Below are 25,417 nucleotides of genomic sequence, written 5' to 3'. Positions count from 1 at the left end.
AATTTTTTTATTTTCTATTCTGTTTCTATATAATTTAAATAAAATACTATTTTATTTTCAAAAAGAAAGTTAAACCCATAAATGAATAACGTTCAAAACAAAAATACTTTTTCTTTTGCCGCAACAAATCCTTCTATTGTTATATAATATTGTCACCTCATTATGCTATAATATAGAATTACAATGTGTTCAAAGAAATTAGAAAGTACAAAGCTATTAAAACTTAATTCATCATTTTAAATAGTTTCTCAAAAAGCAACTTTATACAATCCTCCAGAAGACAAAAGTTAATCTTAATGAACTAGAATATTGAAAGTAAATTTTTTCCCAAAGGCGTTTCGATATCAAAACAAAAATTTGAAATATTTTATGTCAATTAATGAGTATTTATTACGTCTTCTGTATAAATTTCAAGACGATTCTCTGTACGGTTTACGAGAAATTATTAAAAAGCAGCCCTTTTTACATGGTGGTATATAGAGAAGTTGTAATAAATGTTTGTTTTTAATCAATAAGTGCTTTTAAAATGTTACCATTTACATAAAAAACTTTTATCAATATTCCTTAAGTTTTAAGATTTATAATCATACCAAAATTAAGAACTTTCAAAGTCTCATTATTTCATATCAATACATAGTTTAAAACAAAATCGCTTCCCGATGTCTGTCCCTATGTATGTATAGATCTTTAAAACTACGCGACGGATTTTGATGCGGGTTTTTTAATAGATAGATTGATTCAAGATGAAGGTTTTTACGTGTAATACATGCATAATATAGTAGAGAAACACCGAGGTTTAAGAGGTTAAACGAAATTGTGAACAAAAGGAGAGAAAGTGACGGCATATGAAGTGAAGGTTACATATGCCAATTTTTGTATTTAAAATTGAATTTTCCCAGCGAACTGGGTAGTTCTCAGCTAGTAATTTAAATGAAACTACTGCATTGTAAAGGTATATTATTAAAAATTTAACACAACACAAGTGGTTGGCCGGGTATGTTGTTTATTTGATTCCAGAGAACAACATATGAGACCTCCATTACCCATCCCTCCGTCACATGACATCATCCCTTATTTTCACACACCTCCACTTGCACTAACACATATTATATTTATGTATTATTATTATTATTGTTATTATGTAATAATATATTATAAAACCTTCAAATAACACAAAACAATTCATAAACAGTATTTGAGTTCATAAAAGTAAATAAATTTCAGAATATTACATTTGAATATAAGAGCCGTTAAGGTTTGGAAATTTACTGTATTTGCCTCGTAAATCGACATAAAATTTTACTGTTGGTACGAGAGCAGAGGCAGATTATCCATAAGGCAAAGTAGGCACGTAGGCCTACGGGCGCAAGGCTACAAAGGAGACCATGCGTGGAAATTTTTAAGCTAACATAAAATTAATTGTGTAAGCAAACATAAAAAAAGTTTCAGACCGTTGATATTGACATTGTTAAATGTATTCAAGATGAAGGTTTATATGTTGACAGTCGAATTGATATAATTTTTGCAGAAAGGGAATATTTTAATAATAATGAACAGTAAGTCTTGGAACTCTCAATAATCAAAGTATATGCAATCTGGCATTTCCACTGGAAAAAATTTCAATGGTGGATCTGAGGTTATAGATCGTTAGGGGGGCATGTAAATAACTTAAAAAAAAATTAAGAGAATTTTTCGTTCCGCTGCTTTTGAGAAAATCCAAAAAAATTTTGGAATGCATTTTTCTCGGAATCTATTGGTTTCAAGGAAAAGTTTTTCAAATAAAAAATGTAGAAGACATTGTCAGCTACATTTTATATCATTGGAGCAACGTCATACGAGTTAAATTACAAAAATTAGGTGGCGCTAAAGTATCAAAAAAAGGGTTTTTCACGATTTTCATTAAGAAAAAATGATTTTTTTGTAAAAGTGTAAATAAAAAAGTTATTTGACTCAAAATTAACTTCAACTTTTATTCAAACGATTTTTTTGTAAAACTTACCGTTTTTGAAATACAGCTTGCTGAAGAGTACACATCGAATTTTATAAACTTCAAAAATTTATAATTATGTAAACATCTGTTTTTGTTTTCATAAACATTCATATTTTATAAACTTCAAAAATGCACGTGTATTCAATCTATTACATTTATAAATAAATGAGTAAATACCTTGGTGAACAAATTCTTTTTCGACCATACGCAGTCCTTGAATTTCCTCCATCAGCATACGTCTCGTGGCACTTGATGTGAACAACGATTGTTTTGCTTTCATCCTTGAGTAATTTTTCGATTGTTAAATCATCTCTGATTATTCTAGCTCTTATTAATTTTTCCCGACTTTTTGAATCCACAGTTCTTTATTCACCCACTTCAACAGTTCTATTACACACGAAACAGATATTCATTTTTGGAGAGAAAAATTTTCAGACCTTTACTCTCCAAAACTCACATAAGAACTCAAAATTGTACTATTCCTAGTCAGTTAGGCAGATGTTAGAAAACGGTCCTTTATTCGTACTATGCCGACTCGCCCGGCGAAAGTGACAAAAAAACCGTTAACTACGGTGCGTTGCATTTTTGGCTTATAGTTCGGAAACGGTAAGTTTTTCATAAAAATTATTCAAATAGAAGTTGAAGCTAATTTTGAGTCAAACAACTTTTTTATTTACACTTTTACAAAAAAATCATTTTTTCTTAATGAAAATCGTGAAAAACCCTTTTTTTGATACTTTAGCGCCACCTAATTTTTGTAATTTAACTCGCATGACGTTGCTCCAATGACATAAAATGTAGCTGACAATGTCCTCTACATTTTTTATTTGAAAAACTTTTCCTTTAAACCAATAGATTCCGAGAAAAACGCATGCCAAAATTTTTTTGGATTTTCTCAAAAACAGCGGAACGAAAAATTCTCTTAATTTTTTTTAAGTTATTTACATGCCCCCCTAACGATCTATAACCTCAGAGTCACCATTGAAATTTTTTCCAGGTCCGGCCTTTTTTTCGTCTAGATTGACTGAATCAATATGAAAAGTATACAGCAAAGTTTAAGCAAAAAAAGTACTCAAAAGTGATTTCTTCTCTAAACGCTTAGTTTTTGAAATAAAAATTCTTGAAAAATTAAAAATACAATATTTTTTTAAAAAAATGTGTATTTTTTCAATCTCTGAGGTTATTCGCTTAGCAAGCGCAGCTCCTGCAATACGAATCTTTTCGCTTGCAAAACGTAGTTACACACTCCTGTAATGGGTCCAAATACCATACCAAAAATCAGATTTATAATCTCGTTTTGCGATTTGAATGTAGGATTTGACTACCGTAAGTGACCTTCTCAAGATTTATAGAAATTGATTGACGTAAGAATCATCAAAATCAGGCCCACGCGTTTGATCTCTACTGTGGTCTCTAGTGTAAAATCCTTTAATCCCGGGTACTACGCTCTGCCCTTTCATTTTTAATCAAGAAAACATTGATTTGATGCCTAAAGCTCGTATGGAACACAATTGATTTTATAAAGTGTTTTCACATTAGTTGTGAATGCCATGTCATATCGAATTCGAATGAAAACTTTTTGATTACGTAGTTTGTTGTTATTAAATCAAATGTTTACAAAGTTTATGTCACCCAAAATAAAAAGGATTGACATCGTATAGAGGCGGAGGAAAGATGGACAGCTGAAGAACTTGTTAAAGTATTTATTTATAAATATTTATGTCAATGAATATGGGTCATTGGATATGTTTATCTATATTTTGTTTAACCATTTTTATACCCTGCATATATATGAAATCCTGAATATATAAGGGTATACGAATTTTAGTCACAAGATTGAATCGCTTAGAAATATTGTCCGTCCGTCTCGATAACTCAAAAACGAAAAGATCAAGCTGAAATTTGTATAGTGTGCTCCGGGCGTTGTGATTTCGTAAATGAGCAACGTAGGTCAATTAGGTTTTGAGTTCGTAGAATCCATCTTGAAAACCGTTAGAGATAGAAAAAAAGTTTAAATGTAAACATTTTTCTTATAAGAAATTAAAGAACTTTTGTTTGAATCATTTTTTCGAAAACAACATTATTTAATCGTGATTACGCAAATTAGGACAAAACTTTGGTATTCATTTTAAAACTATAAAAGATAGGGAGCTAAAAATTTTCGGGTAGGTTCAAATTAGTGGTCTTGTAAAAGATTTTCAAAAAACGAAAAAAATTCTAGAAAATACATTCGAAAATTTTCGAAAAGGTCGCCATAATTTTGTTGATTTTTTCAACTTCTATTTTATTAAAAGTAATGCAAACACTTATATTCAACATAGCTCAGTCAACATAGCTCAAAAACAAATGGTCCAGTCAATTGCTTAATTTCAATTTGCCTAAAAAAAATTTGGAGATTTATCGTTGAGAAAATTTTTCCAATATTTTATTTTGTAACTGTTAAGTTTTTTTTTTCTAAAAGGATGGCTTCAACTTACTCTTTCTGTCATTACTGATGTAACATCATTTACGATTTTTATACAATCTATCATTATTGATGAAATCGTCATGCGTATGATTGGTTCATTGACGCAATAATACATAGAATTTTATTAATTGGCATTGCCTTCGGCGAATTTGTATTTAAAATTCATTTGTCATAGAAATAAAAGCTCGTCAATGGTTTTCAATTAATGTTTATCGTTTTTGTGTTTTGAGGTTTGTATTTTTGCTTGCCATCCATATTTTAAGGTATTTACAGCGTGAATGCACTTGTCACCAAATTTTTTGGTAACAAGATAAAACGATTCTTGTCCTAAAAACTCCCGAATATACTTTTTTGGCCAATTTTATTAAACTATTGAAGAAAATTACTGTTTTGGACCAGCAGAGAGTAAACTATCCCAGCAAGGTGGAAGAGTATATCGAAATTCTGACTTCGGAATCGTGATCAAAGACCCTTAAAACCCCCGGGTATACTTTGCTTTGCCCATTACCTGCAGGAGGTGAATTACCCGAGGAGGGGTAATACATCGGAATTCTGGCTTCGGAATCGAGTTCAACGACCCCAAAAACCGCCGAGTATACTTTATTTTGTTGAATATTTTCAATGTTTTAAAATTTTCAAAAATCACCCCAAATATGGATTTCAATAACTTGTTTATTTGTCCAATAGCAATGACCAAACTTTCTAGCAGCAACAAGTGAGATGTTGATTTTGATCTATGCACCTTCCAGAACGGTTAAAAAAACTGACCCAATAGGTTGAGGTACACAAAAATTCCTTTTTTTTTCGTCTAAGATGATTCTTATCCGATGTTTAAGTGAACGCGTGGGTTGTCACAAATACATGTACGTATTAGCATATTTTTATGAACTGCTGACTAAAACCAAGCTCTATCTTAACAAAAACGGCAAGCAGGAACATTTTTAGGACACGAACTATTTAAATTTTACTCCATTTGTCTTTATCAATCCTCAAAATGAGAGACGAGTATTATAGTTTTCAATTCATTGTGACCTCATGGTCTATATCACGAAGTTGTTACAAGTGGCTTAAAATATCTGATTGATGTTTTGTAACAGCTTTGACAAATTGTTATACCTGCAGCATATTCAATTTCCATTATATATTATTACATTTATATTATCTATCATCTCTCATACGAATATGAGAATTGATGAAGTTAAAACAGTCAACAGGTTCAATTTAATTAAAAACATTTAATCTGACAATACCTATAAATTATATCATTTCCGATTGAGTAAATCAAATTTACAAAAATCAATAAATAAATAATGTGCATAGTTTGATTTTTTATCTACGCGCGCCCGTGATAAAATAAGTAGAGTAGGCTGGCATGGGAGTACGCACTTAAGCTTCACAAACATACCCGCCACAGGCGTATAAGAAATAGAGGCGCAAAATAAAACGTATGTTTATACATAAAATAAAAAGTTAATAAAGAATCATGTAAAGGCGCTCAATAATTTTCATAAACTCATCAAGTAAAAAATTTCGAATTTTTTTGATAACACAAGAAAATTTGATCCGATTTTATTGGAATTTTTTTTGAAACCCACTAATTTTGGGTCATTCTTTTCAGCTGCGATGTCGATTTATCGCTAGCTATCATTTATGTGCTTCATTCCGGGACCAGCACTTTACATTCTCGAAACCTATTAGAGCTAGGTTAATTTTGATCACAAATTTGGAAAGTATGTCCCAAATTTAATAGGATTACATACTTGGTTTATCAAAATTGGATAAAATTTGAATGTGATAGAGCAAAATTAAATTTTTTGGATTTCGATGACGTCATAAAGTTGAAAAATTCGATTTTTTGGATAACACAGACAAATTGGATCCGATCTTATTGGAATTTTTTTTTGAAACCCACTAATTTTGGGTCATTCTTTTCAGCTGTGATGTCAATTTTTCGCTAGCTATCACTTTTGTGCTTAATTCCGGGACCAGGACCCGCATTATTGAAACCTATTAGAGCTAGGTTAATTTTGATCACAAATTTGAAAAGTATGTCCCAAATTTAATAGGATTACATACTTGGTTAATAAAATTCTCAATGAGGTACTTTTTGATACCTTTTAATGAAGTGTTGACGGGATATTAATTTTAGTATTATATATTTTAGAAGTTCATTGTACTTCATTATTTTTGATTGTGATGTAGAATAAATAAAATTTGATTACCCTACGGTATAATTTTCTGGATGATAATAATATTTCTTCTCTTGGTGTAACCGTCCCCACACTTAAGTTATTTATTAATAGTGTTCACTTCAGTATACACAGATCTTTAACATACTTTTTATTATGCAAACGGCTATAAAAAAAATTGTAATTTTTTAAAAGCAAATATCCATTAAGTTGGATATATTTTAGTACTTACAATAACATGATCATAATTTTTAACAATTTTTATTTTCATATTATTATTTTCTTGTACCTATATATAATTTTATTTCACTTACAAGGTACAGAAGTAGAAAAATACAATTATTGGTTAAAATACTAAAAAAAACACGCTTTATTGCACTAATAAAGTGTATAATAAAACAATACGCTAATAAAGCGTGGAGTGATCTGTAAATTCATTCATTAAACTAACAAACTTGACAGATATCAACGCTTTAAATTTTACATTACAATTAAAATTATTACTCACTTTTTAAGCGCAATAAAGCGTGTATTTTTTTTTAGTTTTTTAAACTTTAATATATTTTGTACTTTTTTAGTGTCTAAAAAAATGTGCATATGCAAATAACTTTCGACGAAAATTAAGGGTAAAATTTTTGATTTATACCATAATTATTGAAGACACGTATTCCAAAAATCGTGTAATTTTTTACTAGAATTTTCAATTTTTGACACAAAAACGGAAAACTTAGTATTTAACGTCCAAACTTTGCTCTAGGTAACAGTTTGGCCGATAAATACTTAGTTGTGCCAAAAAGAGGAATTTCGTGTAAAATATGGCACGATTTTTGGAATACGTGACAGAATTCGTTTCATCTGACATCGGATTCAAATTCAACGGCCAAAAATACCTACTAGATGAAAATTTTATGTCAAAATAAGCATTTCAAAAAAATTTGGGGTCCATATGCTGTTGGGTCCTATGCCCCCTTATAACTAGGTTAAGTGTCCTGAATGTTCCTTGGGGTCCTATAAACACGTTACGAAAAGTTTCATAGTTGTACTATACTAAGTACAAAATAGTTTTTTACGAAAAGCTTTTTTTCAAGATAACTGATTATAGAGTTTCCTGCTATGCTTATTTTTTATTTCAATATCGAGAAGAAATTTTCATTTAAAGTTCTAAAAACAGATTTAGAGAGAATTGCATTTGAAATACAATAAAATGGTAATTGTTTGTGTCATTTGATTAATATTATAAAGTAGTGGGTCGTAGTTTTATAAATGGAGATGCTTTCGTATATAGAATAACATGAAAAGCTTTCGTATATTCGAATTTCAAATATATATTCTAAACAATAAAAGCTAATGCTAGTGGTATTTCTATAAATGTTTATAAATATATAAGGGTAAGCTCTAGTTCGTAAAAACAAATGTATATACGTTGAGTATTTTGTAGTTTCTTGGTAGATATTTCTATACTGAAACGAGAATGCAGAGAGGTTGAAGATTGATTGTCAATGTTATTTTGTTTTCGAATAAAAAACAAGAAGTACTCGACCGACTCGAAACGACGATTGTTACGAAATTCTTTCTGGATAAAATTGTCGTTAATACGCTTTGATCGACTCCTCGACGAAGTCGATTTCTTTTTTTGTTCGATCGATATCGACACACACAAACACACACACACACACATGCCCTGATCATGAAACGTATAAGATATGTTGCCAATTTTAATTTCGGACCCATTACTTAAAAGTTAAAAATTTTACGAAGAAAATTAAAAATTTTTATTCTTCTGACTGGCTATTTACATGAAACTGACCATTGCAAATTGTTTTAAAAAGTATACTCAACGTAAATCATTGATTATTAGTGAGTTATTTGTTTTATCATATTCCAGTTTTTAGGTAACTTTAAATTTTGAGTAGAAAACAATTTTATAAAAGCAAAGTGATGTACCTCGAATCTAACAACTTTATGTACCTTGAATATACCATTTATACATGGTTATATATATGCACTAAATTTCACATGATTCTGTTTTATGGATTTCCAAGTAAGCGAAGTAAAAGTGGGAAAAAACAGTTCACTCGTCCACTCTCAAAAAAAAACTATTTGAAACTTTTAACTGGACGCTCAGATGGATGCTTGTAAGAGAACCGTTTAGGATTTTCGATGTTTCAACCACACACGTTCTATTCTGATGTAGTTCTTCTTGAGTGAACTGTGATGATTACAAGTTGAAAAGATCGTTTGCAGATAGAATCGGTTGGGGTGATTCTAAGTACATTATGGCGTGAACCATAGAACATTATGATATTGTATTGTTGTTGCACATCATGTACCATGGTTCATACCTTTTTATCGATAGTTTTTCATATTTTAACTAACAAAAAAATGCATGTCAAAACAGTGCCATTAACAGAGAAATTCCCCATTGTGATATTTTAATGCATGGCTTTAAAAAATATATAAATGTAAATTTTCATTCTAGATAGGTACAACACCTTCCCTTCTTGATAAAAATATCTCTTGAATTAAATGCACATTTTATTATCGGTTCGATTTCTAAATACAAGTAACATTCTTTTGGCTTTAGTTTATTTATTTCTTTCATAAAAGGATTCAAAGTAAATATGCTCTGCCCACGCATATAAAAATTTTTCTAAATTTATTATTAGAAAGAATTATGTCAAAGGCTTATAAATAAATGATTTTTTTTATTAATTGTATACAGCTTGTTGAAGCTTTTGTCGTGGGAAGGAAATTTCTTCTTTCAAATTAAAAGAAGATAAAAATTTGAATTTTTAATAGATATAAAGACTATTTTTTTAGACGTTCATAATTTTAAATTAAAATAAAATAAAGAAAAATATTTTTAATATCAATGAAACAAACAGGACTTATTGACTAGATATTTCAATTTTATTGAATTTTCATACACTTTTCGTAGCTAATGCTATTTCCAAACACTTTTCGTAGTAATTAGGCAACTTGTATGACTTACATGTTAAGTGTTTGCCAAATAATCGAAAACTATTATACATGTATAACGTATACGTAATTCAAGTTGCCTATTTATGAATTTTGTAAGTCAACTTTAACATTGATCGTTTGATTGAATTAACAATTTATTGTTTATTAATAAATAGAAACATTTGCACAATTAACTCATGCCTTATTGATGATATTTGACACCTAAGAAACACATACCATGAGGTTTTAGCAAAATGCGAGCGATTTCTTTCATTTTCTTTTACCTGTAAAATTTTTTACTGTACCAATTCTCGCCTTACCAATTTAATTTTGAACAATATATGTCTCTCATTTACATGGCAACATCTTATTGAATAAACCTGTAATATTATTATTATTGAAATAGTAGATATTTTGAATTTTGATTAATGTTGTTCTATATGCAAAACAATGAAACTATTCAACAGTAATATGCAAATGAAATGTTAATCATATTTGTATATACAAGGTTGGATTAATAATAAAGCACACAAGGTACATGGCCTACGCAAAGAAAACATCAGCTATTAAACATCTGATAATTTTATATTTTACTAGCGGCCCCGACGGACGTTGTCCCGTAAAAACGTAACTCCAATTCATGAATACCTATACTACGTTTAGCCTGTCCGCTAAACCCATCCCGCTAAACCCCAATTTAACTCCTATTTATTGGAGTGGCCTGACCTTCGACCTTTGGCCTGACCTTTGATAGTAGAGCTCGCTGCGCTCGCATATGGCTCTAATAAATGCCTATTGACAATACCTGAATACTATTAAAAATACATAGTACACAATATGATTTATATGCACTCCCACCATTTAATGAAATTTCATTTTTTTGGTACGGAGCCCTCAAAAACAGTTGTACTGGACCAAATTGTAAATCTAAACCATCCTCGAATCCCCTTGAACTCACACAAAAAATTTCATCAAAATCGGTCCAGCCGTCTAGGAGGAGTTCAGTCACATACACACGCACACAAGAAATATATATATTAAGATTATGGAAAAAGAATAGTTTAAAAAAACTAATAACACGCTTTTATAATTATTGACAGATATTGGTAAAGGTATACTCATTATAAAATACCTTAGAAACCCACACTTTTTTCGATAAAATAATTATTTTCTTAATAACTCAATTTTTTTTAATAGAAATTATTTTCTGCTTTTTAGTTCAGCTAGCTTCAAAAGCGTGTTTTTTTAGTTTTTGTAAACCATTAATTATTTTCTTCTTTTTTGTTCAGCTAGTTACAGAAGCGTGTTTTTTAGTTTTTTAAACTATTATTTAAACTATTATAGAATGTTATCTGCGCTTCCACCATCAAAGTTTTTAGCTAACCATTAATTTTGAAGATCCTGGTCAGGATAATTGGACAAACTTATTAAATTATTGTATTGTCATCGGTTCTTTATAAGTTTACGAAGGACGGACGGATAATAGTAGGTGAAAATCACGTTCAAAGATTCCCAGCTAATAAAAGCATATTAAAAAATAGTATATTACTAGTCAATCATCAATTTTGATGATATTATCAGGGATTTGCTATTAAAAAGTCAGGTAAACAGTATTTCAGCCACTAAACTGTATCTTAAAAATTGTAAATATTTTACTTCAAATAAAAAAACCAATATTAAATGAAAAACTAGGTTACCACTTACTATAAAAACCTAGAGCATCAAAAAGTTAAATGCGGTGCTGTTTATATACCTATTTAGTATTATCTAGGAATGCTTTCTAACACAAAGCCTTTGTATTGTATACGAAAACTATTTGCAATAATTAAAACAAATTGTATTCGTTATTTAATTAAATTATACATTTATTAAACTTTTTAAATGCATTTTAACCAGAATAGCATGATGTCAGTGAACCACCACTACTGTCCATACTTTATCCTTACTTCTTAGTATTTTCACGAAACGAGAAATGAAATGATAAAGTTCTGTATGTTTTTCCATGACCCCCTGACAATACAAAATCTATATATATAAAAGAAAGTCGTGTTAGTTACTCCACTTATAACTCAAGAACGGCTGAACCGATTTAGCTGAAAATTGGCAGGGAGGTAGTTTCGAGCCAGGGGAAGGACATAGGACATAGGAGGATATTGATTCGTTCTTAAGATAAAGTGCACAAAAGATACCAGTTATCCACTCTTAATAGCTCTTGTCCTGATGTTATTATTACTTTGATTGAAAACACGTCGGCTTAGGTAGGGGAAGTTCAAAATTGGTACCTAGAAAATTCTAGGTTCACATCCACCCTAAATTTGAAATTTCAAACTGCACCTCTACCTTGTGCTACCTTCTTTGAAAGGACATACAATTGTCTTCAACCATGATAAAAAAATCGATCGATTGGTTCTTAAGAAAGACTACCCAGCAGGTGGAATTCATACCTTTTATCTTCTGTGTAGTTTACATTAAGAACTGATCGATCGATTTCATTTTTTACCATGGTTGAAAAGAAAATTGTATGCTCTTTCAAATAAAGTATCACAAGGTAGGCGGTGTCATTTGAAATTTCTAATTCAAAGTGGGAGGGGCAAAGGGATGAAACAAAAAATTATATAGGTACCATTTTTGAACTCTATTCGCTCCGTGCGTGAGTTTCGTTTCCATGGTAACGATACACTACTTTAATTATAGAATTGTATGGATGCATATATAATTGTATGGATTGCATTTAAGACTTACATTGAAAATTTAATATTATTGTCTCACAAATTTAAATAAATAATTATGATAATTTACATTTGAAAAATAGTATTTGTTCAATTTGATTTCTTATTTTCACAATTTTCAATGCATTAAGTTTAATTAATTCGTGTTTTACAATAATTTTAATTTGACATTTCTATAACATTAACATTTAAAGAACTGCAAATTAGTAATAACAGCCCCCTTTAACGCCAAAATTTTTCACTGAAAGCGCTGGCATCGAAATTATTGTCCCTACCATGACTACGCACACAACGAATATACCCAATTTAAAATAAAAACTGCTCAGAACTATGAATATGAAAGAAATAGTCAAAAAATATCTTTATTTACTGTGAACTCTGGAGGATTTATGCTGATTTCGAGAGTCGAAAGAAACTATCCCGATTTCTGGAGTTCCCTGATCAAATTTGAAGAGGTGAGCGTATAGGTTTAATGACTAATTAGAGTTGAAGTACCTATAGTTTAATGAAGTATTCCTCGAATAGGTACAATTTATTGGACATTAAAAACATCACGTCTTTGTAAATAAAATTCTAACTATAAAACAAAATAAAGTGTGGTTTTTCAAGTATAAATTATCAGATTTTTAGTAGATATTAAACTAAAATTTTTATTAAGACATAAATTATCATTATCAATTTTTTATACGATTAACGTGGCGAATAATATTTTTCAAAAATTATGGATATTTATTTCATTTTTTGTTTAATTATATAGAATAAAAATTTTTAGGTTCATTAGAAAAAAGAATTTTATTTTATAGTCCATTTAAAAAAGACTCATTTGGGAATAATTTAGTTGACGTTTGGGAATAATTATTTCAATATTACCTACATTATTATATAAAAATGTAAATTGAAGACATTATTCTATTTTGTATATTAAATAGGGTTGCCATCTCCCCAAATTTGATCAGGAGACTTCAGAAATCATGTATTTCGACTTCCGATACTCTACTTCAACAAAGAACGAATTAAGATAAGGCATATTGAGCCATTCACATTTGTTATATTTGTTATTCAGAAATTATTAATTATAGAAATATTCAATTTTTAGGTAAATAAAATAAATACGTTAAAACAATTTTGTCTTTTTTGTTTCAGATTTAACGCCATTTAAATGACAATGCAAATAGAAATAATTTTTTGTACTTTATAACAAAACAATGAATGCAACGTCACCAAAATCACCATTATGTAAATTAGGATTGTATCCAAGACCAAAAACCTTAAAAGTTATGGTACTTGGTCAAGCAGGTGTTGGAAAATCAGGTAATTAACACCAATATTTTTATTTTGTCTTTATTCAACTTTGTTAAATCTCTAGTAGATTTTTGGCTACATTTGGCTTAAAATTGAATTCACCCACCTTAACTTTGGTATTTTGATTAATTACCGGATCCCTCATAAAGCCGGCTCTGATGAAGCTGACTATAAAAACAATCTGACTTCAAGAAACTATACAGAATGTTCGATTTACATCTAGGCATATAAATATCACAAGTATGACAGAAAACATGCGTTAAGCAATGCATTTAAGTGAGAGGTTTTATATACATGTGTTGAAGCTTCAATATGCGTTGAGATTGTTGTAAGATGCTTGGAGAGTGGGAGTTTCTTACTTTAATAGATGAACTACAACAGATAAGCCACGATACAAGTCACTTTTGCAATTTCATATAACACCTATTATACCTCTTACCTAGATGCATTACTTAAGGCATGTACTCTGTCACATTCGTGATATTTATATGCCTAGATGTAAATCAAACATTCTGTATACAAGAAAACCAGCTATGAATTTTAAATCAAAATGCACTTTAAAATGAATTACCATTTCAATTTTTCATTATATATTTTTTTGCAGCCATGGTTGTACGATTTATAACAAAACGTTATATAGGTGAATATGATCCAAATTTAGAACGTATCTATACATTTCATACGGTTATGGATAACGAAATGGTTTATTTTGATGTATTAGACACAGCTGGACAACCACATGTAAGTATACATAACATTAAATATTCTATTACATAAATTTACATAATTCATGACTAGAAATTTTAACGACATATTTTAACAACTATAGAAGGTATTCCAACAACACACGACAACAAACAAAGCTTTGTGTTTCTTATTGTTATAAGTTGTGTGACACAACTTGTGTCATCAATCATAAATGGATGATGGTAATAGCTTAATACGCCTGAAAGCTGTCTATAAATTGAGTACCTAACCAATTTTGTAATTAAAGATCATACATTGTTAATGACTATATTATAGTCGCATCAATGAATGTTTTTACTCGGGAGTCCTCAATAGCAGTCCGATATTGATGATTTTTTTTATATATAATTTAAAATCAGAAGCCTTTCAGAGCGGGAAATAATCCTATCACTTTTCCACAAGAAACTTAATAACAATAAAAATGAATTTTAACTTTTGATACGGAAAACTAACTTTTTTTAGTTTTGAAACAAGTTGTTAGTTCGATCCTTATAATCGCCCCTTCAATTTAGAACATAGCTAGAAGGCTCCAAATCAACACTCAGCACTTGCAAATTTTTTTTTATTATACTAATTCTTGAAATTGAATATTCGTACACTGAAACAATAAATTCTTATCGTCAACCGGTATGAGGGTTTGTCCCATCTTCGTCGTGAGAGCAAATATAGCCAATCGAACCACGAAAGTGATACAACTGCCATAAGGGGTCGAGTGATGTAGTTAACATAACCCCAGGAGTGGACGGGACAACTTAAGTTATGTTTCTATGAGAGTTATACATTTTCTAACAACTCTACTATTATTGCAAAATAGTAATGTAGTTGAGACAATCGCATTAGTCAACTAGTCAACTTAAGTTATGTTTCTCATAGAAAAATTAACTAATTATCAAAATTTCCAGTTTCTTAATATTAAAAGAAAAACTTCAAGTTTTATTTTTCACCTGCCATGTTCATATAAAAATATATCTAATTCTCTTTGTTCCAGGAAACGGAATGTTTAGCATTAGAAACAAACATTAGATGGGCAGAAGCTTTCATTTTAATGTATTCAGTAACTGATAAATGTTCGTTTGACGAATGTAATCGGCTGAAATTTTTAATCAATTATAATAAAAAACGTCGAAGATTAGGTTCAAATACATTTAAGGTATGTATTCCCAAAAATTCAAACATGTCTCTCCTTTTCCGATGAAGAAAAGTTCAAATTTTTATCGCTATTCGAAAATTTTTATTTCTAGGAAACTTTAGATGTTCCAGTTGTATTAGTTGGTAATAAAATTGATCAATGGGGTGAACGAATGGTTTCATCCGAAGAAGGTCAACGTAGATCAAAAGAAATTGGTTGTGTTTGTTTTCATGAAATTAGTGTACGCGAAAGTATTGAACAGGTAAACGAGAGAAAGATTTTTGTTTTTATGAAATTACTTTGTCAGAAAATATTGAGCAACGAGAAAGTATTCAAGGGCGTCGCCTAGAGATCCTAAAAATGATACAAAGTCCACTCATTGGATTTATAAATGTAATATTCTACTGAATTCAAAATTTGATTCTTATAATTCAGATTCTGTATCTTTCAGTTTGCCCAGCTTTGACCAATTAGCTGGCGATGCCCCTGAAAGTATTCATTCGATTCTTAACAAAAAAAACTACATATAATAGTAACGGAATCCTATTTTTTTATTTACATGGATAATCTTTTCAAGAATTTTAATAAAGTCGAAAAATAATTGGAATCAATTTCAACGGTTTAAAATTACAGCTGCGTTCAACTTAATATTGAAATATCATTTTTCAAATATACCGAGTATCCCAAAATTGTGAAAAAAATGTTACAGATCATTTTAAAGATATTCGAAGATTATTTATATATTTTTTTTTACCTTTATTTCTCAAGAACTTTTTAATATTCGTTAAACGACTTGTGATGTAAGCTCAGGTAAAAAAATATTAAGGTCCGAAACCGGCAGTGGAGCTATGAGCTTTCCTTGCCTTTATTTGCCAGTCTATAATTCAATCGCTTAGTTTTGCTTAAGGCTTCTTTGACTCCAAGACACCAAAAGTAGATTTCACCAAAAGTGGCATATAGAATAATTTTCTATAAATTGAACCCTTCGAACAATTTAGGGACACCTTATATCTTCCACAAGTTTGTCATGAAAGAAACATACTTTACAAAATTTTAATCAAAATAAAGAAAATATTTATGATATTATACAAAAAGAAAACTTTTCCCAATTTAAAGTTTTTGTTTGATGTAGAAAATTGTTATGTCAACATTTTGAAAGGAAAATATTAGGAATTATTTTATCTTATTGAAAATATTTTTTATTCAGATGACGGATGTTAATCTTTTGTATATTTCATTCATATCCGGTTTAATAATAGTGGTGCAGTTGTTAAAGAACAATTTTGTTGCTGGCTTCGAAAACTAACTAACAAAATCAGAGTTTGAAATTGAAAATACTCGACTAATTTTTCCGTTATAGGTATGGAATGTGTTCAGAGATGTTTGTCGATTTTGGCGAGTCCATAATAAGTGTCCAAGTAAATTACGCCGCAGTTCAAGTGATGTACGAACACCCACATCTGAATTACCATCACCAGCCAACGAAAATACAAAATTCTTCACATCATCCAAAGATCTAACATTAAATTTAGGTTTGGGCAAAAATTACAATGGGATAGATGGCTGATTTACCAAATTACTCATAAAAATGTAAAAATAGACTCGATACGATAACATTTGAAAGTTTTTCTCCTACAACAGAGTTTTATATGTAATCTCTATGGTGATACCGTGCAATGACGTCACTATATCTCTTTGTTTAATTAGGAATTTTAAACGATTGGATTTTGAATACTTCTAGAGATTTTCAAAATTCATCTTCACTTTTCTATCCATGCAGTGAGAATTATTTACTTGAAGTGTAAAAAAAAAATTTGTCATCATCCTCATTCCAAAACTTTGCTTTTTTTATAATTCAAAAATAAATTTTTATAGGTACACGTTGGACAAATTTAGATGAAGATAATGATGAATCCTCAACGAATCCAAAAACTTCACGGCCAGGTAGTAAAGATAGCAGCAGTACAGGCTTAGATAGTGGCACAAGTAGTCCACGCACTGATTTGGATTTACATGATACTCCATTTCGTGGTCGTGCATCTACAGATGGACATTTACATTCACGACCATGGAAATGGCGGTATCCACCCACATCGAAACCAAGCCCTTCAACATCAATGCTATCTGAATTACAAACTGTGTATCCTGCGCATCAGCAACGACGTATGAGTATCTCAATGCGTGGTAACAATGCCAGTTACTAAGAAAGTGTACATTTACGCCAGTATTCGATTTTTTGAAAAATCTGTATTATCGATTATTCGATTTATTGTTGGATAATGATAACTTTAGTTGATAAATTTTGAATACTACCTACGGACTATCCATAAAATACCCACGTTTTATCGAAAAAGCCACAGCACTACCTTTGGCAGCTAGATCTAAAACTCACTTCATTTTCTATGTCTATGATCCTGAACGCTTGGACCTGAGAGTGTATCATGACTATTACAGGAGTTGTCACAGTGCGGAGGAGGAAGAAACGGTGTCTCATCTTCTCTGTTACTGCCCAGCTCTTGCCATGAAGACATGGACTCATAAAGCATTCTTACTGTTCTTAAGCACCTCCAAAGGGTTGATTGAGTAGTGGCCGAGGATAAGCATATCACAACGGGCTAAGTGTGTTCTATCTCAGGACAGCCACTCTAACCTAACCTAACCTATGTCTATGATCACGTCATTACTGACATACAGAAAATAGACAGGTTCACTCTTTCTGAAAATTATATAAACAAATTGATGTGTTTAAAAAATTTCTCATTTTTCTGTCACGAAATACAAAGTTTTTGCATTTAATTTATCAGAGATAAGTTATTCGACTTCATCAATGGGCTAATCAGAAGGGCAATCGGACCGATGGCCTTCAAAAATGAAAAGCCCATGGGAAGTTCATACTTTCACTGTCAAAAAATTTTGCATCGATTCTTGTTACTAGGATATTTTGTGGATAGTCCCAAATAACTATAATTAAATAATATTCACTATAATTAAGTTCGCTTTTTGCAAAAACTAAAAAAAAAAAAGGAAAAAAAAAGTGCGGTACTGATAAGTCAGACTATTCCTAAAATAAGTCAGATCAGCTAAGATCATTTTTTTCGATCCAGGTTTATCTTTACCCACTTAAAAATGGACTATGAAAACGTGTCCAAAAATTTATATCGCTCATTAGAAAGTCTTTTTAGCTGACTAGAAAATCTTTTTTTTTTATCAATTTATCAACCAAAGGTTTTATGCATTTAATAATTTTGCGCATAATTAGATCGTAGCACTATATTACAATGGTGCCTCCTATAGCGAAAGAGACTTTTCAGTACAGTTTCTTAAAATTTGTTTATATCAAGAGATCTTCCATATATGGTAGACTGAGAAAAACGTGTATACTAGTCAATTAATGAACTCATATCTAGTCAGTTACGAGACCTGAATTCGTTTATCTTGGAAATATTCATTAACGAAGCTAGTATAGAGCAAGTGTGGGCAATGCCCATCCTCTATTGAAAAATTTTACAATTTTCATTTTCATCCGGCAGAAGCAAAGCTTCTTAGGCATTGTATCGATCTCAAGTATCGATTTATCGAAACTATGGAAAATGCAAGTAATTGAAAAGCAAATATTTATTTTATGTTAAGAAAATCATTTTAATTTCAAAATATAAAGAAAATTATTGGTCAAAAGTTCAACTCAAGAAAATAATATTTTTCCATAGACACTGAGGATATTTTGAGGGCAGACTGACTACCCACTCTTGGCAAATCACTAGCTACGCCAATGGATATATTATTGCAAGCCCATAGTTTTAAACCAAAAATATTTATTAAAAAAAATTGTTAAAATTATATTATGTATGTGATATTTTTATTTAAAATTTGAAGACTTTTAACGAACCAAAAAAAAAAAAAAAAAAAAAGTTTTAAAAAAATGTTTTACATATTTGTAATTTAATGTTCAAATTAGTTTTAAGAATTTTAAAAATAAGAGAAAAAATCAATATTCAATCGTACTAAATCTTTCTACGAGTATTTGCCACTTCATTGACGTGGCAAACAAACTCCTTAGGTCAAAACAAACCATAGAGATAATAATATCATAGAGATGTATAGACAGATTAAACGCAATAAGTGAATTCTTGATCAAAAAGAAAGAGACAGAACTGATAAACGTTCTCCCCTCTCTATCTCGCAGCCAACAATAAATGCAACTACAACCGAGCGCGCAGATTCAACCGACCAACCATTTGGGCGGCAACTTTGTAGCTCTATGGTATTATGACTATGAAACAAACAGAAGACATTTGTTGACGACTATCAACATGGTTGGCTACCGCGAACATGCGTATGGTCGTCGGGTCTATGGAGTCTAGTCTTTAAGCTCCATCCCAGATACATCGAAGGGGACAAAAATTCATTGACTGTTTAACGTCGAAATATATGGACGTACCCAACTTTTAGAATATTAATATCAAACTATGATTTTTTTGGCATAAGGGGGTGGAGAAGTTAAATCAGAAATTTTTTACCTAAAAGGGTTGGAAAATTTCATTAATACAATACTTAGTCATATGAACATAATTAACCAGCTAAAAGTATAGGTTGTTCAGTTCCAATGAGGAGCAGCTGACCTTACTCTTCTTCTGGCTCAACCCATTTTAATTCCAATCCAAATGTTTGTTTGGCCTTTTTTAGAAAGACTCCGCAAACAATGCAATATCTCCGATATTGCAATATTTTAATATTAAAATAAAAATATCATTGAATGAAAGTTTTGTACGATTGGTTTTCGGATCATAATGGCAATCATTGGTAAAGCCGTTTAATATCTGTTATGAAATTAACATTCAGAAGCGGTCTCTACATTATTATAAAATGATAACAGTTCCTTTGTACCTATTTTTTTAAAACAACACAGCGAATTAAATTTTTGAACGCCTAATATCAATGCCTATAATATTACTAAAAAAAAAAATGGATGTTAAATGTAGAGACCGTTCAAGGCTTTTTATTTTTTTGGTGTTTCAAAAAAAAAATTGATGTTGCTAAAAAAGTATATCAATGAGCTCTTTTATTATGCATGCCATTCGAAATGCTAAAAAACAAAAACTTATGTTTAACGCCTTAAAAATATATATTTGTAAGGGTAAAAACACATCGGTTGTGATTAAGTGCCTAAAGACTAGGTACCTTGAGGTTTACTTTAATGCAGGGGCGGATTTACGAATTTGCCGCCCATAGGCAGGCATCAAAGTGCCGCCTTTTTTATAAGCAAAAATTTGTTGACGATTTGAAAAGTCGTTGATTTTTCTCGATGAATCAACATCTTTTTCAATTTCTCTTCTTTCTCTTTTCTTAATTTAGAGTACTGATACCCGCTTAGTCGTTGTCTACCATTACTCATTTAAACGATTCAAATACTTCAGTACAGTCTCTGACATGGTACAGTTGACCAAAACAAGACGGAAGATTAGATTATAGTATTTCTGAGAAACGTTCTAAAACTACCAGGATAGTGACATTCGCGAACATAGTGACTAGATATAGTTTAAGTGAAGTGGCGACTTTTTTAAATGAGATTGTTTCACGCAAAATTGACTAAAATTGAAAAAAATTCACATTTTTACATTTTTATTAAACAAAAAAATTTTTAATAATTGAAACGAATTTTTTGCCGCCGTAGGCACAGGCCTACTTTGCCTACCTGCTTTAATGTATTTAGGAAAAAGTTTTAGAAAAATATGAGTATGAAGAAATTTCCAAAATTATTTTTCTAGATACATTGAACTACAAATTTTAAAACCGTAGTTACATCATTTTGTCATCCGTCATTTAGCTAATTGCTTCTGATGTGTTTTTAGCCTTAATTAATAGATCGAGCATTTTTTAACAGAAATAATCGCAGAATACATTCTACTCTATTTGAGAATAATGATGCTGTTAAAGTAAATATGACAATAATATCAATCAGAGCAAGAATATCAACAAAATGGATTATCAAAAAGAAATTAAACTTTGGCAAAAACGCATTGTCGGACATTTATTATGTTTACGGGAAAATATTTCGAACAAAAGCTGTTTGATACTTTATAAAGAATAAGATTGTAATATTAAATTTTCTCTATCTCGTACGAGCTACGAACATGAGCTATTTTTAAGCCACCTGCGTTATGTAAGACCTACGACGGGATAAAATTTCATATTCCTCATTAAGAACTATCTCTATTTTGAGTACTTATTCCATTGTTTCTGTTAAAATCGCTCGGGCTATAAATGATTTGTTTGCCATTTTAGCCCGATGTCGCCATGACAAATATTTGGCTAGCATGACAAACAAGATCATTTTTGGTAATACCAACCGCCGTGTTCTATTATTAAAAAAAACATACAGCATTTTGTTACCACTTTTTTGATCTCAATATAAATAAAATAAAACAAATGTTAACAAAAATTTTTTATTTTTTTACACATTATTCTTAGAAATTTCAAACTTTTACAAAATTAATCGAAATTAACAATTCTAAGTTCTGTTTCACGAAACTGCAGTTACATTATACAATTTTTAAAATGTATGAATTGAAAATAGGAGACTCCAAGGTAAGTTTTAACTTGTATGTTATTAAACAGCGGAAGACCTAAGATCGAGAGAGGTCTCCTTCCGTCAGCTAGCCTACGCCGTGACAAATTTTTCACGTAGGTAAGTGTTCACTTTGGGGTTATTTAGATCATTAATTATTCATGATTTATTTTTCATTTTCCTTCAATGGTAATCCTCTAGAGCAGGGCTTCTTAAACTTTTGTAATTCACGACCCCATTTATGATTGCGAGTTTCTTGACGACCCCATACAAATATAAAAGAAAAATAAATTAATATTTTTTGATGATTTATTTATTATAACAATATACATATACATATGAAAATATATAAGTTTAGAATTCGTTTTGAAACATACAAAAATCTAAAATTAAAAATTGCACAAAAAATTATAAAATTGTATTTATTACCACTTTTGGATTCTGACCGTCTTAATTCTCTCGAATATATTCAAGTAGTTGCGTGGTAAGTTTTAAATTAAAGTATAAGTTAAAAATTTAATGAGATGGATGTGCCTGTTTTTTATTGCATAACAAATCAAATTGGGATTTAATATGTGTTAAAGCTGTTTCTTCAGCAATAAAACCTAGAAATTTTGTTCATAATTATTTCTAGGGATTATTTCGGCTTTTAGAGATTGACAAAAATAAATTTATATTTTTTATTAATTCCAATAACATTTCATAATTCATAGTAAATGTTATTCAAGTTATTATAATACTCTTAATAGAAATGCAGGTACAAATAATCTTTCCGAACTAGAAGATTTTATGATATATTTATCTACGATAATTGTTATTTTATCTTTAAATTGTATTTATCTTAAAATTTTATCTTTAAAATGTTATTTTTTCCTCTCGCGACCCCAGAATTTTGCTACGCGACCCCAAATGGGGTCGCGACCCATAGTTTAAGAAGCCCTGCTCTAGAGGGAGAATGAATAAAGGCTACATGAAATATTGAGAATTTCAAGAGGGTTGACAACAAAGCTTAGAGAGATGAATGTAGCAACCTAGTAATACTCTTGAGCCTAGTACCCAGGGTGCATAGTTCCAACAAACTGGTGGTAGACCTCGAATTACCTCATTAGTCAATCCATGACGAGCACAAATATAGAAATTCGTCAAGAAATTTCCCTCCATCTCGTACGAGCTAGGAAAATCAATTTTTAAAGCCACCTTCGTTATGTAACACTTGCGACGTACGGGATAAAATTTCATACTCCTCATGAAGAACTATTTATATTTTGAGTACTCATTCCAAAAAAGGTAAACTTTTTTTTATCTCAATATAAATAAAATAAAACAAATTGTAACAAAAATTATTTATTCTTATTGCTATAAATTATAAACTTTTACAAAATTTTTCGCTGTAAGATTAGCTTAAATATTTCGTGAAACAAATAAAATTAACAAAAATTTTGTTATCAACTTTTAATTGTGTAAAACAACAGGGTCTTCAATGTTCATTTCTCCTGATTTTGTTAAATTTAGGATCTCTTCAAATTTTCTGATCATTAATTGTTGTGATTCATTTTCTGCTTTGTCCGTTGCTTCAGCTTTCTTAATTTTGAACTCTGTAAGTGCGATTTCTTTGAGCAGAACCTTGAATAAAAAACTCACATGCGTACAATAAAATATATAAATGGTAGCAAAAGTAGGTCTCTTCCTCGAAATCGATAACAGGCCCCCCCCTCTTCCCATTTTTTCCTGGAAGTTTTTGTGAAATCGGTAAATTTTTATCAAAACTGAGAAAAAGGGTTAGCCTTTGTTGAAAGCTTCCAGAAACGTCAATATCCGTATCAACTCAATGTTTATTTCCCTACAGAAAATAATTTTTAACATAATTATTTGTGGTAAATAAAAATACGGATATTCCATAAACAAATTTCCCAATATAAGGACTTAAAAAATACAAATTATGAATTTTTAATTAAAACTACGATATTCAATCAACGAAAAAATTTACCTGAATTTGTTTCTGATAAACTGCAATTTTTTCCTTTAAATTTTCCAATTGTAATTCATCTTTTCTGAGCTGTAACTCATTAAGTGATTTAATATCCATATACATTCGATTAAGTTCTGAAACTAATTTGAACCCATTTAGTTAGTAATTCATAACGTGATTAAATTACAGAAGTTATTAATTTGGTAAACTTAGCAAAAAACAAACGTTTTTGTAATTGATGTTTAAGATCTTCTGCATACTTCGCATGAGGACAGTTCTCCCCTCCACTATTAATATTGTTAGTTAAATCAGTCATTATTATCTTAAAAATAATCCAAGTTTAACTTGAAAGAGCCAACTTTATGTTGAAAGATTTCAATTGTTTTCAAAATCAAATGAGTTAAGCTTCTGATTGGATGTATGAATGCTTTATTATGAACTGCGCAGGACTTCAATAATCCTGAAACACGTGAAATATTTCGCCATAATATTTACGCCAGGGCTGCCAGATTGTATAATCGGATACAAAAAGGGTATAATATGTTTATTTTATGTATCCAGTTTGTATAGCAGATTGCCAAATTTTGTGAGAGTTAAAATACCGATTATTTGAGATAACGAGAGATCGAACATTTCTTAATCGTAGATGGCGTTATGAGTTTTTGTCGCTCTTTCGAAAACTATTTTAATCGAAATTGGCGCTCTCTGAGTAATATTCGTTAGCATTACAAAGAAACGAAAAAGTGACTTTTTAATCCAGCGCCACTTGCTACTGGAACTGTTTTTTAACAATATCGTCGCTTTGTATAATGAGATTTGATTCTGTATAATTTCAGTGACCGAGCGGTATAAAATTTATTTATCTATTTCAAATTGCTTAGCAGTAATTTACTTGCTCCAGTGCGTAAGAATAAGAATCCACCAATAAAAAAAGGATTAGAAGCAATTAATTAATACACAGATTTTCTATTAATATTTTTGCAAAAAAAAAAAATTTTAACACCGGCCGCTTTCCTAGTGTTTTACGTTTCAGAGTACACAAAAAAGTTTTCATTCCTTTTCTCCAAAGAAGGTAAGTTTTCCATTTTATATACGAGACACACCCGATAATGTTAAAGAATAATAGAGGATTTTGATTGAGAAAAACTTAATTAGCGATTATGCAAATGGATAGAAAGTTCTATGAACACAAGACAAAGTCATTCTTTATACTAACGCCATCTTTTAATGTTGTTAAGAGCAAATTGGTAACATGTTTAAAGACGATTATTAAAATTTGTTTAAGGAGAAATTAAAATGTAAATGATGGAAAATTACCTTTTGTTTAGAGTAATTTCTTAAACTGAAAACAAATGTGATCTTTACAAAT

The 25,417-nt window shown here is 30.2% G+C and overlaps 1 protein-coding gene across 1 annotated transcript; it reads left to right on the top strand.

The window, feature by feature from the left end:
• The first annotated feature begins 13,521 nt into the window (after nt 1–13,521).
• On the top strand, nt 13,522–18,182 carry LOC123298520 (ras-related and estrogen-regulated growth inhibitor). The gene is made up of 6 exons (XM_044880549.1): nt 13,522–13,647; nt 14,243–14,379; nt 15,374–15,535; nt 15,627–15,776; nt 16,875–17,046; nt 17,390–18,182. Exons 1-6 carry the CDS (start codon nt 13,542–13,544, stop codon nt 17,716–17,718), a joined length of 1,056 nt encoding a protein of 351 aa, XP_044736484.1. The 5' UTR covers nt 13,522–13,541; the 3' UTR covers nt 17,719–18,182.
• Nucleotides 18,183–25,417: the final 7,235 nt, after the last annotated feature.

This window comes from Chrysoperla carnea, chromosome 4, assembly GCF_905475395.1.
Source record: "Chrysoperla carnea chromosome 4, inChrCarn1.1, whole genome shotgun sequence".
NCBI lineage: Eukaryota > Metazoa > Arthropoda > Insecta > Neuroptera > Chrysopidae > Chrysoperla > Chrysoperla carnea.
This window is presented reverse-complemented; position numbering and strand designations above follow the sequence as displayed.